Source organism: Leptosomus discolor, chromosome 3 (assembly GCF_034619465.1).
Source record: "Leptosomus discolor isolate bLepDis1 chromosome 3, bLepDis1.hap2, whole genome shotgun sequence".
Taxonomy (NCBI): Eukaryota; Metazoa; Chordata; class Aves; order Leptosomiformes; family Leptosomidae; genus Leptosomus; species Leptosomus discolor.
Genome location: NC_141393.1, coordinates 17,307,690 through 17,321,069, shown reverse-complemented (window position 1 = coordinate 17,321,069; position 13,380 = coordinate 17,307,690). Strand labels below are relative to the sequence as shown.

The following is a 13,380-nucleotide window of genomic DNA, read 5'->3' as shown; positions in this document are numbered from 1 at the left end:
CATTTACTGCTTCAGAGAAAATTCCTACCCATTTCTCCCAAAAAGTATAACACATGCCATGAATTTTGCCCTTTCTTGGTCATCATGGACTTCGTAAAATGGGATGCTAGTCTCTAAATACTAGCATAACAAACATATTTTAAGAAAAAAATATACTTCTGCTTTAACTTAGTTCTGTATAACGATCCATACTGGATTACTGCAAGCTCGAGTGGTTTTGATATACTAATTCAAACACTCATGACTTCCTTATTCAGAAGACACTCTTTCCACCTATATGTACAGCATAAGCATAGCTACAATCAGCAGAGGCCCTTGAACTAAATCCACTCCATTGAAGTGAGTCTACAGCGAGGTTCTCCACTCTGAGTTATCAGGTCTGCTGATCATTCAGGTATTTTGAGGCCAGGTACGTTACACAAGGTAAAGGAGCATTTTGGGAGTCTGCTAGCTAGGACTCAGAAGTAGATAAAAAGCTATAGTTTGGTTGTTTTTTGTTTGGTTGGTTTTTGGGTTTTTTTTGGTTTTTGTTTTTTGTGGGGTTTTTTTGCTGCCAATAACTTGTACCAAAGGTGCCTAAAGCTTAAAGATGGCAGAATTTGGTTATCTATTTGATTTAGACATCATATTCTGTCAGGTTCAACACCAGTTAGAATACAGTATAGTGCATAAATCAGTCTACAAGTGGAAAAAAATAGTATAATCTAAATCACATTCATAACAGAATGAAGAAATTTCACAGTTCTGTTCATTCTCTGTAGGCTAAGGAAATACTCATTTCAGCTCAGCAAAAACTTATCAGAATCTGTTGCTCATTTCACTGAATGGCTTAGTTTGCCTCATAATGCATATTTATGTAAACATATTTAAAAATGCAAAAAAGGCAAAGAAAAAAGATGAAGTTCATAGGCAAGTCTATAGACCAAAGAATGTATTAGGCACTCATACCACTGACTCATGCAAAAACGTAATAAAAGAAGGGTCAGATTCATAGGTACCCGGAACACAATTAACAAATTGCACAGGACATTTAGCACACTATCAAAAAACTCTACCAAAACCCCAAAATCAAGATAGGTGAATAAATCAGATGTCATTTATGGTTTATCACAAATAGCATTTAATAATTAAGTGTTATGTACAACTAACACGGATCACATTCAGGAGTAAGAACTGCTAAGAAATTGATAAGGATAGCGTATTGCATAGTATATCTTGGCAAATATGCCAGGGCTCATTTTTCTTGTTACAGACTGTAAGCTTAGTGTTTCACTGAATGGGTGTTTTATAAACACCAACTGTTAAATAGTACTGGTAAATCTTAAAGAAACATTTGTGCAAGGGCAAATTTGATTTTCCCTAGACTTGGATCATCTAATAACGTGATTTAGTAAGGTAATGGTAAACTTTCCATAAGTACTGCACTCAGAAGGTTAGAGAAGTTTCCAGCATCTATTGCAAATCTGAAGACTGATTAAGACAAATCAGTATATGGCTACTTTACAGGTGAAGTACAGTATTTCACATTTTGCTTTCTAAAGGAATCAAATTACAAACTTGGGTCCAAAACAAGCCCTTGAGTACAATTTTAAAAGACACATGCTCTTCCCACCACCCCGTATACACACAGCCTGAATTTGGTTTTTTTTGTTATTCTTCACACAGATCCAGCATGATCTCCTAAACCAACTTTAAAACAGATTCTGAATATAGAAGACAATCCCCTACATATTCACGATATTAACATCCATGTGCTGGCAGCTGAGTCTGCCTTTCTTTTTTTTTTTTTTTTTTTTAAATAAAAAGCTTTACCTATTTAGAACAACTGCTGTGTATCTTCTTTCCACAAAAATAATTCCACATAAAATATTAGTAAAGGGAGATGGGAAATTAGTCTCTGGCTTCTCTTTCTCCTCAATTTCTTCATCCTCATCATCATCTTCAGAATCACTCCAAGATACGTAATTATCCTGATTCCTATTGTTATACCATTCAACACTTTCAAACTGCTGCCGTTCGTATGGTTTATATTTGCGCAAGATTTCAAGCAGCTTTATTACTTTTGGGGTTACAAATTTCAGGTCAAGTGAGGCAGGCGAGAAGTGCTCTTCACAGAGTGCATGTATTTTCCTTAGGAAAGTGTCTGTAAACAATAAAAATTTCCTGTGCAGCTCCTCTTGTTCGTGTTTGATATACTTCTGTAGCTCTCTCACCATCATCCCAGCTACCTTATCTGCACACCAGGGTCCCAGAACAACCAACACAGCTCGACAGTCTGACAATATCTACAACACATGAATTCAAATATCAGTTCAAAGAGTACATTCACGAACTATTCATTTAAGACTGGGATCTTGTTTCTCATGTAGCACAATCTTTGCAAGGATTATGACAATTGTTCTATTATAAACATATTTAGAAGTCTGCTTCTGTTATTTAGATGACCTTGGGAACTTTGGTGTTGCTAACGGAGCAAGTTTCCCCCCGCCCCCCAAATTACTACAACTACATTTTGAACTTTGTACATTTCTGAAACTCAAAAAAAGACACTAAAAAAAAAAGTATTTGTACATTTGTGAAACTCAAAAAAAGACACTAAAAAAAAAAAAGTATTTTACAATTTTGTGGAATTGTAATTTGAAGTGACCTTAAGATAATTATGCTAAAAAGGAGAATACTACCTGAGGCAGCTAGATAATGCAGAAACTATCATCCTTTATATTTAACATAGAACTAATAAAATAAATGTTTTACTGGGCATTTTTACTGTATTTGTTACTGATTACTTGCCATGGTTTCAAAAGTAACTAACCAGAAAGTTGTACAGTGGCCTTAAAGTAATCTTAGCAAGTCTAACCTCTCAAAGGAAAAAAAATGAGGGGTTTCTATGCGTGGAATAGAAAGAACAGAGACAAATATACCCTACTCAGGGAGTACCATCAACATCTTATCTGATGGCAAGTTGATTCCTCCTGAAAAGTCAAGTGGTCAAACCATAAAATAGGAACACAGAAGTGGGGTACATTGATAACACTATTAAAGAGACTCAGGGTTTAGATGTACTATTACAACAGAAGAACTACATTAGAACTGTAACAACAGTCAGGATGATTTTTCAGTTTTCAGTTGCTGCTTTACTCCCTTAAGTTAGCTGCAAGACTTAAGGGCAAAATTTATCTAAACTAATTTTAACTGCACATAGCGGCTTGATGCTTTCCAGTGCCAAGACAAAAGACACCTCAGGCTGAAAACTGATTTGTTTTTCTTAATACAAGTGCCTCCGTCTTCTTAGAGAGCTACTGGATCAGAAAACAAGCACAGAGGGTTATGTGCATAAGAAGCATAGCAGCTAATCTACTCTTCTGGACTGTGCAAATCCTGGGATTGCCCCCACCTGCCAGCATTCCTTATATATTTTAGCCTATTATATTTTAAGTTTAGCACAGAAGTAACCAGGACTTTCTTTTACCATGCAGCTGTGATAGGCTGCCTAATGTATCATCCTTCCCTCTGTCCCAAATTAGCTCTTTCTGGACAGCGTCAGAGTGCCTTGTTTCTGTGAATGTTAACAGAAACTGGAATGCTTCGCGTTGAACAAAGAAATACGTTCTCCAACTTCCTCACGGAATATTATAGAAATGTGACTCATTACTGACTTCTTTCTTACATACCTACATAGTTGTACCTCAGGGGGCAACTCCAAACCACAAAGCCCAAGAGGGAAAAGCAGCTGCCTGGACCTCACGTGTGACAGGTCCCTGCTCAATACACCATGCCTTCCGGGCTCTACTCTGCCGTCTCGCATGACAATATAAGGGCAAACACATAGAAAGTTAGGGATAAGCTTGAGGTTCAAACTCCATTTCAGCAAGGTGTGGCATTAGTCCAATATTGTTCTAAAATAAATTACAGAAATTATAGATCTATGGCTGGAATTTTTGCCTGAATTCTTACTTTATCATCTTTTTATACACCTGGGTACAGTTTTTCCAAATACTTCCTGAGGCATTACTACTTCTGTACTGAATTATTCAAAGGTCACAGGAGATCACAAAGACATCAAATTCCTGACTTCAGAAATAACGACCCACATTAGGTTGCAGAATTTACTGCCTTAAGCAAATTTGAATCTCAAACTAGATGAAGTTCTACTCAATGGTTGACATTCTAGCCTCACTCATTTATGAAAGAAGTCTTTTTGCTCAGACAATCTAGGATGGCTAGCTTAGAAAGGTTCAGTAATGTAACATACATGGCAAAGAAAAACAGTAGTAAGATTTCTATTCCCCAGGTTTTTCACATAGCTTAATGTCCTTACCTGCTTCGAAATTAAGGTAGAATCTCTTTCTTTTGAATGTACAGATATGTTGCAGTCATTTAGAAAAGTAAGCACTTCATCCAGTTCCTTTAGTAATCTTCCATACAACCCACTTTTGTCAGTATATGGTCCACAGTCTACAACAATCTCACATGGCTGAGAAGTATATCTTAATTGAGGGCAAAGACCAAGTTAAACACAACTTCTGAAAGTCAGAGCTATTTCAGCCTGTTAAGGTTATACAGTAAATAGCAGCAACATGAAATGTATTCAAGTACATTTCTTTCCCCACCATGAATTAATAATGATGAATAGTTACACAGTTAAATACTTCAAGTAAAAAAAAAAAAACAAACCTCCACCACCCCACACACTTCATTCTAAAATACTGGTCTTTCTAATACAGTCCCTAAAGAAAGAGAATAGTATCACTATCTTAATGTCAAATTCAAGGAAATCTTAAGCAAAGTAGATTGGATTTACTTGACCACCACCTTCACTTCTGGTTTTCTAGAGTGTACTCTTAGTATGCCAAACATACAATCAACATAATGTCAATCAGGTCTACCTAAACACACTTACACAAGTAATTACCCTTCTTAAACAGCAGAGCTACGAGTGAGAAATTCTTAAAAGCAGATGGTTCACACAAGTTCAGAAAAATGCATTCAAAAAATACACCCACAAAACATCTGTTCCAGAACATGAAATAACCATATCTGACTTTGAAATTCAGTTCACACAACACAGTGCAGCTGGTGCAAGAAAAACATGCTACATATGAATCGTGTCACACTAATTCTCCTCTACAACAAATCATCATTCACAGGATTCTACATTTGGTAAGAACACAAGAGGAAAACACTTGCTCTGCTACTTCAATATTGTTTCTACTGCTTCCTCACATCTCCCTCTGTCTTTCATTAGTCTCTAAACCCAGACTATCTGAAGGAAAAAAAAAAAATCATGCAACTTTTCTAGCATTAAGAACATCTTGTACTGCGGATGTTGCAACATTTTTCTAAATCAAATAGCATCATTATGGCATACATTGAACATGAACCAGTTACTCTCCCAACATTAGACAGTGCATTTTACAAGTTCAGAAACGTGTCGAATAATGTGAATTTTTTAGGTTGGTAGTGTGTTGGTTTTGGTTTGCTTTGTTTTTTCTGTTGGTTGGGTTTTTGGTTCACTTGGGTTTTGGGGTTTTTTAGTTGTTTTGTTGGTTTATTTTGGTTTTTTAAACAACAACAGAAAATCTCTGAATATCAAGGCAAATCAGCCTTTGACCTAACTTTAAGGAAACACGTACTTCAACACTGGTTGCTCTAAAAGCAATTTAACATTCCTTCCCCACTTCAAATGGAAGTAATGGCATCACACACACACAAACTTTGCTAAAATTTAAAAGAGCCAATATTTCTGCCGGTTTGTTCCTCTATCCAAAATGAAAATGCAGGCATTGGTTTAACAGCCATAATTGTACAACATACCTGTCCAAGACCACCAAATCAGTTGCAGTTTCAGCATTGCTCTTTAAAATTTTCTCCAGTTTCTGGATCTTCTCCTCTAACTCAGCTGGATCACATTTCCCATTTAAAATGGAAGCTGTTAATCCCAAGATTCGAGGACATGATGGATAATCCTCACAGATCTGTGAAGTAAAACATAATGAAATACCTTAGTTATTGCAAATCTACCATCAAGCTAGCAGACTGCAAACTCAGATGCTCAGTTGGAAACTAGTATTTCAATAGTAGATGTTGGAAAAAGGAACCAAATGTTGAATGAATATTTTCTACTCTATTGACGGCAAGTCAAACTAGGAACTGAATTACATTATACAGCAACCATCTTTAAAGGTGAATATTTACAATGTGGAAAAATATAAAGAAATAAACAATTAGCATTGCACAGAATATCCTTGCCACATTTACAAACACACACATAATACTTCCACATCATGCAAAAACTAAAATATCAATACCACATGGAGCCAAGAATATCCCAAGAGTGCTACAAACATCTTTAGAAATCAGTATTTTAAAAACAATAAAAACTGATTAGTGCATCCCATTCCAAAACTCAAATATTTTATCAGTGAACCTACAAAACTCCCCTAAATTTAGCTTCTCTTCTCTTTTAATGTTAGATTTTTCTTTAACCTCCACTGTAAAATACAGTACATACACTATTTTTTTATATCATCACTGAAGTTTTAATTCGTTACAGTAATTTCATAGTCCCAGAACATGTTACAGTTTCACTGATATTTTTCCTTGGTAGCAAAAGCTGCTTTAAATAGTTCCCCCTTCTCCAGCCCTCCCACCTGACTCCTCCTCCTCAGGCAAGTATTAGAACATTCATGCAACTGAAACCCACCTTCATAATTTCACGGTATGGGTGATCCTGGATTGCAAGATGGCACTCATCAAACACCAGAAGATTAATATTTGACAGGGATAAATATTCATTTCTCAAAACTGTCAAAGCAACATGACATGTCATAACCAGAACCTAGATTGAAAAGAAAAAAAAAGTGTCAGTATAAGGAAAGTGCAAGCAGTCTTAGGTCAAGGTGAAGTAGGAAAGACTTCTTCAGGTCTTGCTAGACAGTATTAGCAAATATCAGCTCCTACTCATCTACATACCCCAGGTAAGGACAAAAGAGAATAAAACATTCTCTACTTGAGAAAGTAATCTGTCTGAAGGTTTTATATATATCTCTAGTCACGTGCCTAGGAAAAAAAAAAAAAAGAATACAACAAGCAGATGATATCAACACCAGCCAGACTACGCAGAACAAACACAGAACATTAAACCCGTAACAAGTTAATGTTCCTTATGTGTCCCATCATCATGTCTCTGGCAAGAAAGATAATTCTTCATAAACTCATAACCACCTGCAGCTGTAATGGAAGAGCAGGATGTTACCACAATTCTTTTTAAAGGAAAACTCATTTCTTGTACATTATCACAGACAAAAAGTTGAGCGTCTTGATAAAATTATGCACTATTTTTGTGCTAACTTTGAACTCCACTACATATAATGACTCTTTTACTTGTCAGAGTTCCTCAAGTATATTTCATAGGCCACTACTAGATGCTGGAGAGAAAACCCCAGAAATTACAAATATTTGCATTACTGCAAGATACTTAGTTCAGCATGGGAAAAAAGTTTATAACAGAAAGGGTCCAAGAACCACCAAGGAAAATGTTACCATTAAAGTTAATGATTTTCCATCTAAGAAAACTATACAGAAACTGTATACCCATAAAGGCAGATATCAAATGCACATCAAAGAGAATGTGCTGCACCCCCAGAGAACATTCAGTTTTACCATCTTTTTTATTACCTAATATTTAAACATCTTTAAATGGCATTTAAGTACACTATGCACACTCAAAATTTCTTCTGCAATCATCACCATGAACCAAAAGTCACAGAGACTGGAAACAAAGGATTAAAAGGACAGCTTCTTAAAAACAACCTGAGAAGCCCTACACGCTTCTCCTCAAAATTCACATAAAAATAATACTAATATGCTGAATTTCTGTTAGGAAAAAAGGTATAATTGGAAGAAATTATCACTTCTGATCAAGCCTAACTTACTGTAGATAGTGCTTATACTTATAGTTTATACTTAATACATCACCTGATGCTTAGAGAACTCCTGACTCCACTTCTCTTTTGTCCATGATTCAGTTATCTCTAAACTTGAATACTCTCCCACTTTAAGATCTGAATGAGTCCTGACAGCTGACACTTGTTGAGCAACTTGATTTGCTATGAAAAAAGACAAAAATATCAATCACAAAGGTCACTTCATATATTAATTTTCAAGATGCATGTCACATTACCTGGCACCATGTTTCATCACATGATCTCTAGCTTAGACTAATGTTGCATCACGTGTACACAGCAACTGCCTCCATGTAAAACCACAGCAAGGAAACAGATTGGTAACTGAACTGCACTTCAGATTCAATGTCTTGATTTTAAACCAGGAAACATAAGATGTCATAAACAGGTTGGATTATAAGCAAAAGATGAAAAGTATCACATTCTTTAATGAGTTTAGCGTCCTTGCTGTTGAAGACTTTATGCAAAAGTTTCTCCCAACTTTGCTTTCACACAGCTTCTATTAAGGAATATTCCATGAAAATATCAGCAGCTTGTTTAGGAACTTAGTATACTTTTCATCTTACCTGAGTTGACCAAGAATACAGTTCTTTTTCCATTTTTAATGAAATCTCCCCTGATCTGATAGGACAGCTCTTTAGTGAGTAGTACTGCAATAAAAGTCTTCCCTGAGCCAGTGTTTAAGCAGACTATTGTATTATGATCCAAAGCTGCTTCAAGCAGTTCAACCTAGGTTTAAAAAATAATAATGTCCTTACTCGCAGCAATGCAGTGAAAAAGCTGACAAAAAAATAACACAAGTGGTAAGCAAACTACAAACAAGTCAGTATTATCCCCAGAGATCTTTCCAGTGCCACAGAATACGTCTCTTTCATAACAATGTATTGTCACAGTCTTTAAAAAAAAAAAACAAACCACTAATACACACTATATACAGCCCATCACCTACACTAAAACCTTCTAGTACCACAATTTGCTGCTATTTTAAGTAGCTTTCTAACTATATCTTTTTAATAGATGACTCTGCTGCTAGATCTATTGTGTGAAGAAAGAAGCTCGAGCTTTTAAATCTAACTGTACACATCAACTCAGCCAAATAAGCAGGCGTATTAGCTCAAGGTGATCTAAGATTTTCAGTAACAACAACCAAATGCTATCTTTCAGGTGCTTCTGCATTGCAGAGAGAAATTAAGTTCTACAACTCAGAAATAGGTTTCCTTAACAAAATTAAAATAAGAGTGCCCTGATGGGTTTTCTGATATTACTGAGCTGCTTTGACCAGTATGTGGACCAAAAATCAAGATTTACCATGTAGAAGACAGTCAGAGGGGGAAGGAGACACTACCGCATGCATACAATTGAGATGCACAGTGTAATATTTACTATATTTGTCCCCAACAGCATTTTGCAGAGAGCAGCAAGAGAACACTCAGCACAAAAGTTCACTTGTTAGAACAAACTGAGAAGAGAGAATGGAGGATATAACAAACACTGCACTTTCTCCAGCTGCTCTGGTTCTTCTTCTATTAAGTTAATAGATTTAATAGTACTTTTTTCTTATATTACTGTATTAGTATTAATACTAGTACCTGATATTTTCTTGGCGTGTAAATGTTATCATGAATTGCTTCTTGTTGCCATGGTAGTCCAAAAAATGGACCCATTGGGGAGGAAGCAGGGGTCATGAGCTGCAGTCCCGCCATGCTGAGGGATTGCAAAGCAGGGCTCTTCATTCATTCATCCAGTGTTTCTTTCATTGCATTTTTGTTCCAGCACAGCCTACTATGAGAAGAAAAAGAAACAGTATTAGATACAGTCATAATATAAAGCAAGAAGTGAAAATTTATTCTAAGAAAAGGGCATTATTTGATTTTACTTCCAGTAACTGCTAAATCTCATACTATTTTCAGCAGAAAATATTAATTTTAAATTTACAGGCACTGTTACACATAAAGATATGCGTTTATCAAAGTGCCAAAGAAATTTGAAAGGAGCTGTACTTTATGAGGCAAAGTTCGTTCTAGGCATTTGGATTTATTCACATACTTTTCAGAATAAAGTTCCATTTACATTCTGACAGAACCCCATTTAAAATATCTTTAAGAACAAATTAAAAAAAAATAAAGCTGTTTTAGCTTTACTTCGAGAAAGAAAGACTGATTTTCAAGAGTACGGGCATAAATAAGCATCACATTTTCCATTTCTCTTTCCACCCAGAAAGTCCCTGCGACCAATTAGAGCTTTACGTACACACATGCAACAGGAACTTTATTCTAATCAGTGGGTAAAGAACAGGAACTACACAAGGACCTCTGTATTCCAAATCAACATATTCTGATACAGTTATCTGTTTAAGGAACTCGCAGAGGTATTAAAAATTGCTCATGACTCTGATAAGGACTAATGGGGAAAGGGACCCTTATCAGGTTAACTACCAATTTCCAGAAAAATATTCTAATTGATAAACCAACTATTCACAACTTGATGGCAATTATGCACTGGAAAACACTTTCCTACTACCTCACTGGGTTTTTTAAAAAATGTTTGCCATATGTCAGGAATTGTCAAAGTTAAAAAAAAAAAATAATCAATTTTACTTTACCCAGCGAAAGTGATTAAGGCCTGATGATATAGAAAAATGTTACTGAAGTATAATACAAACACACTGCATCAAGTCTAAGCAATTTTGAATACTTCCCCCCAGATATAACCTATTCAACAATACAGTATTTTCAAAAGTTAGTTTTCCTCAAAATTCCTAGATGCTCTATATTCATTTTAGCATCAATCTCAAAATGAGAAATGCATAAAATCGACAATGCTTTCAAATTTAATCATTCATTAGAAATACACAAAGAAAAGCTAATTATCCTATTGCATAGAAATGTCCTTGATTTTCTGTATAACTGGAAAGCTGGTTAAGTTTAGCAAATACACAGTAGGGAAAAAAAAAAACCTGAGAAAAATATGATATGGTATCTAATAAAAAATATCAACCACTAATGCTTATGAGAAATAACTGCTTTGAGAGATTACAAATAAAGCAGTACTTATAATTTAATAAGAGTATTCATTTATTTTTATACCAAGATAAAATTTTATTTAACATAGTCTTCAACTAATAAAACATTGCAGTTTTGTTGTATATTCACATTTTTAAATTAAATACTATAATTTGGGCCATGTCTAAACACTGATTTCTATTCTAACTTAACTAATATTAAATAACTAGGGGAAGCTCTGACAAAAGAGATCAAACCAATTCTCTCTAGTTTTCCATCTCAGGCATATCTTGTAAAATAAGGAAAACGCAATACATTGAATTAAATGATCACTCCTCTTGCAGATTCATGCAGAAGTAATGCCACTTTACAGAAAGCAGTCAGATATAAAGCTTTGTCTCAGTTTTTTCCAGAGGTATAGGGGAAGTCCTCAAGGACAGCGTGGTTAAGTAGAAGTAATGTTGTTTTGTTCCATTGTAAAGAATGATTTCTCTTTTGAAGACAAACATTCAGTAGTAAACGCTACTTAGCGAAAGAGGGTAAAACGTAACTTCTTGGTCTTTGGCTCAGCCATCAATGTACTTCCCCCTCCATCAAAAATGGCATTTCTTTACTAACAGAATTGTGTTGATATTGCTGGAATCTTGTCTGGTATTTTAATTTAAGCTTCACAGAAACTGTGAGGGTAAGAAAACTCCAGAAAGAAGAGATATATTCAAATGTTTGTTGTTTTTTTTTTTTTTTTAAAAAAAAAGGAACAAATGTATATTTTCACAGGATATACTAAAGAATGCTCTTGGCCGTTTATCTGATTTTTTTTCAGTTGCTTTTGAATCAATCTCCAAACTCATGCAAATCTTCTCATTTACTTTTTCAGTTCTGTAACCTAAACTACCATTTCAGCCCAAGTCTTTCAGATTATCTAAATAAATAAAATGGATCAATATGATATTGCTTTATTTACTTGCAAATAGAAAACAACACAGTCTACACACATCAAAATCAGTAATACATCGTTATTCATTTCAGTTATAAAACAAAAACATTCATGTCATCCTTGACCTTCTGATCTCCAGAGCATGTGCACATCAAATGTACTGATGTTAATCAGTATTTGACTAATCAAATTAAATCAGTCACGTAGTAAGGACAGTAGCATGATACACAACCTTCGCCAGACAGTGGCAGAAAGCATCTGGAAACTCTGGGCACAGCTAACGTAAGTGAAGCTTTTGTATGAACTGACAGCTTCGGTGTATGAGAGCAGGGGAGAAGGGAGAAAACGTAGGGAAAGCTGTGTCATCGTCCCCCAAGCTTATAGATGAAGCTCCCCTTTAATATACCTATTCTCTTTTCACATTCCAAAGAGTATCATCCTAGTTGGCAACACATACAAAAAAATCCTTCAAAGAACAGAGAAGTCTTTATCATGACTACAATATTTTGTTGAAATGATCTCAGGCATTTTTCTCTACTTCCATACAGCAACTCATGTGTTTCCTTTGTTTAAAAGGAGACCTGGTCACAGCCATTATAATTGCTCAAGGCTAGAAGGGACGAGGAAAAAAAAACCAAACCTTTTGCATAATAAAAACGAAAGCCAGTTCCCCGATTATTTTTGTATCTCAGCCCAGCCACTTCAGTTTTATAAACCACCTCAGATCAGCAGTGCCCCCTCTTTGCTTATGATTCCACTTATTTTGTGTTTCTTTTCCAAATCATAAATACAACTTTGGGAACATGTAAAACAGCTGTATCACATAACCAGCAGGGAATTAAGGGAAGAAAACTAACTTGAGAAGGCTGCTAATAAAATACCACCATAGGATCTAATATTCACAAATAAACATTATCTCATTTGCTACACACTTTGTGACAGTGATACTAGGTTAGCCACCCCACTGCAAGAAGCAAGGGGATTTATACTTACGTGTGGTTCCAGCTTGATCTGGAAGAGCTGTGAACAATGTATACTCTAAATGGTTCTTTTGGTTTCTGTATATCTTCAGTGAAAGACCTGCTCTAAAGTACAATCATCTCATCGAGATCAAAAAGCATTCTCAAAAAACACCTTTGAAGTGCAAAAGATGACATACATGCACATTTGTAACTTAAAAAGTAAGCACAAGCAAAACAACATTGCCTGCCACTGTCAACCATAGCATTATTACCCTGCAATCTGACCAAAAAAAAGGGAGAATTCAGCTATGAGAAACGGCACAATTAATTAGCAAAATAACAGACTTAGGCTCACATGAGACAGAATACACTTGAAATAGCTTAAATTCCCTCCCACTGTATGCTAACTCAGGTAAAAGAAAAAGTTATGCTCCCTAAACCATCAATGCTACTTCCTGCTGTGCCAAAATTTCCTAGTCCTGGCCTTCATTTGTATTATTTGTATTGAAGTATAT

General features: G+C 35.4%; 1 protein-coding gene across 2 annotated transcripts in view; it reads right to left on the bottom strand.

Moving 5' to 3' along the window:
* DICER1 (dicer 1, ribonuclease III) overlaps positions 1 to 9,697 on the bottom strand; it is a 37,422-nt gene extending 27,725 nt beyond the window's left edge. The window contains exons 1-7 of one of the 2 annotated variants that reach the window (XM_086461923.1): positions 9,554 to 9,697; positions 8,531 to 8,693; positions 7,978 to 8,108; positions 6,704 to 6,838; positions 5,815 to 5,975; positions 4,319 to 4,487; positions 1,813 to 2,285 (exon numbers count right to left, since the gene is read on the bottom strand). In XM_086461923.1, coding sequence (XP_086318049.1) covers positions 1,813 to 2,285; positions 4,319 to 4,487; positions 5,815 to 5,975; positions 6,704 to 6,838; positions 7,978 to 8,108; positions 8,531 to 8,693; positions 9,554 to 9,697 — 1,376 coding nt within the window. The remainder of the gene's footprint in view (positions 1 to 1,812; positions 2,286 to 4,318; positions 4,488 to 5,814; positions 5,976 to 6,703; positions 6,839 to 7,977; positions 8,109 to 8,530; positions 8,694 to 9,553) is intronic. The other variant, XM_086461925.1, reaches the window with a different exon arrangement.
* Between the last annotated feature and the right edge of the window lie 3,683 nt (positions 9,698 to 13,380).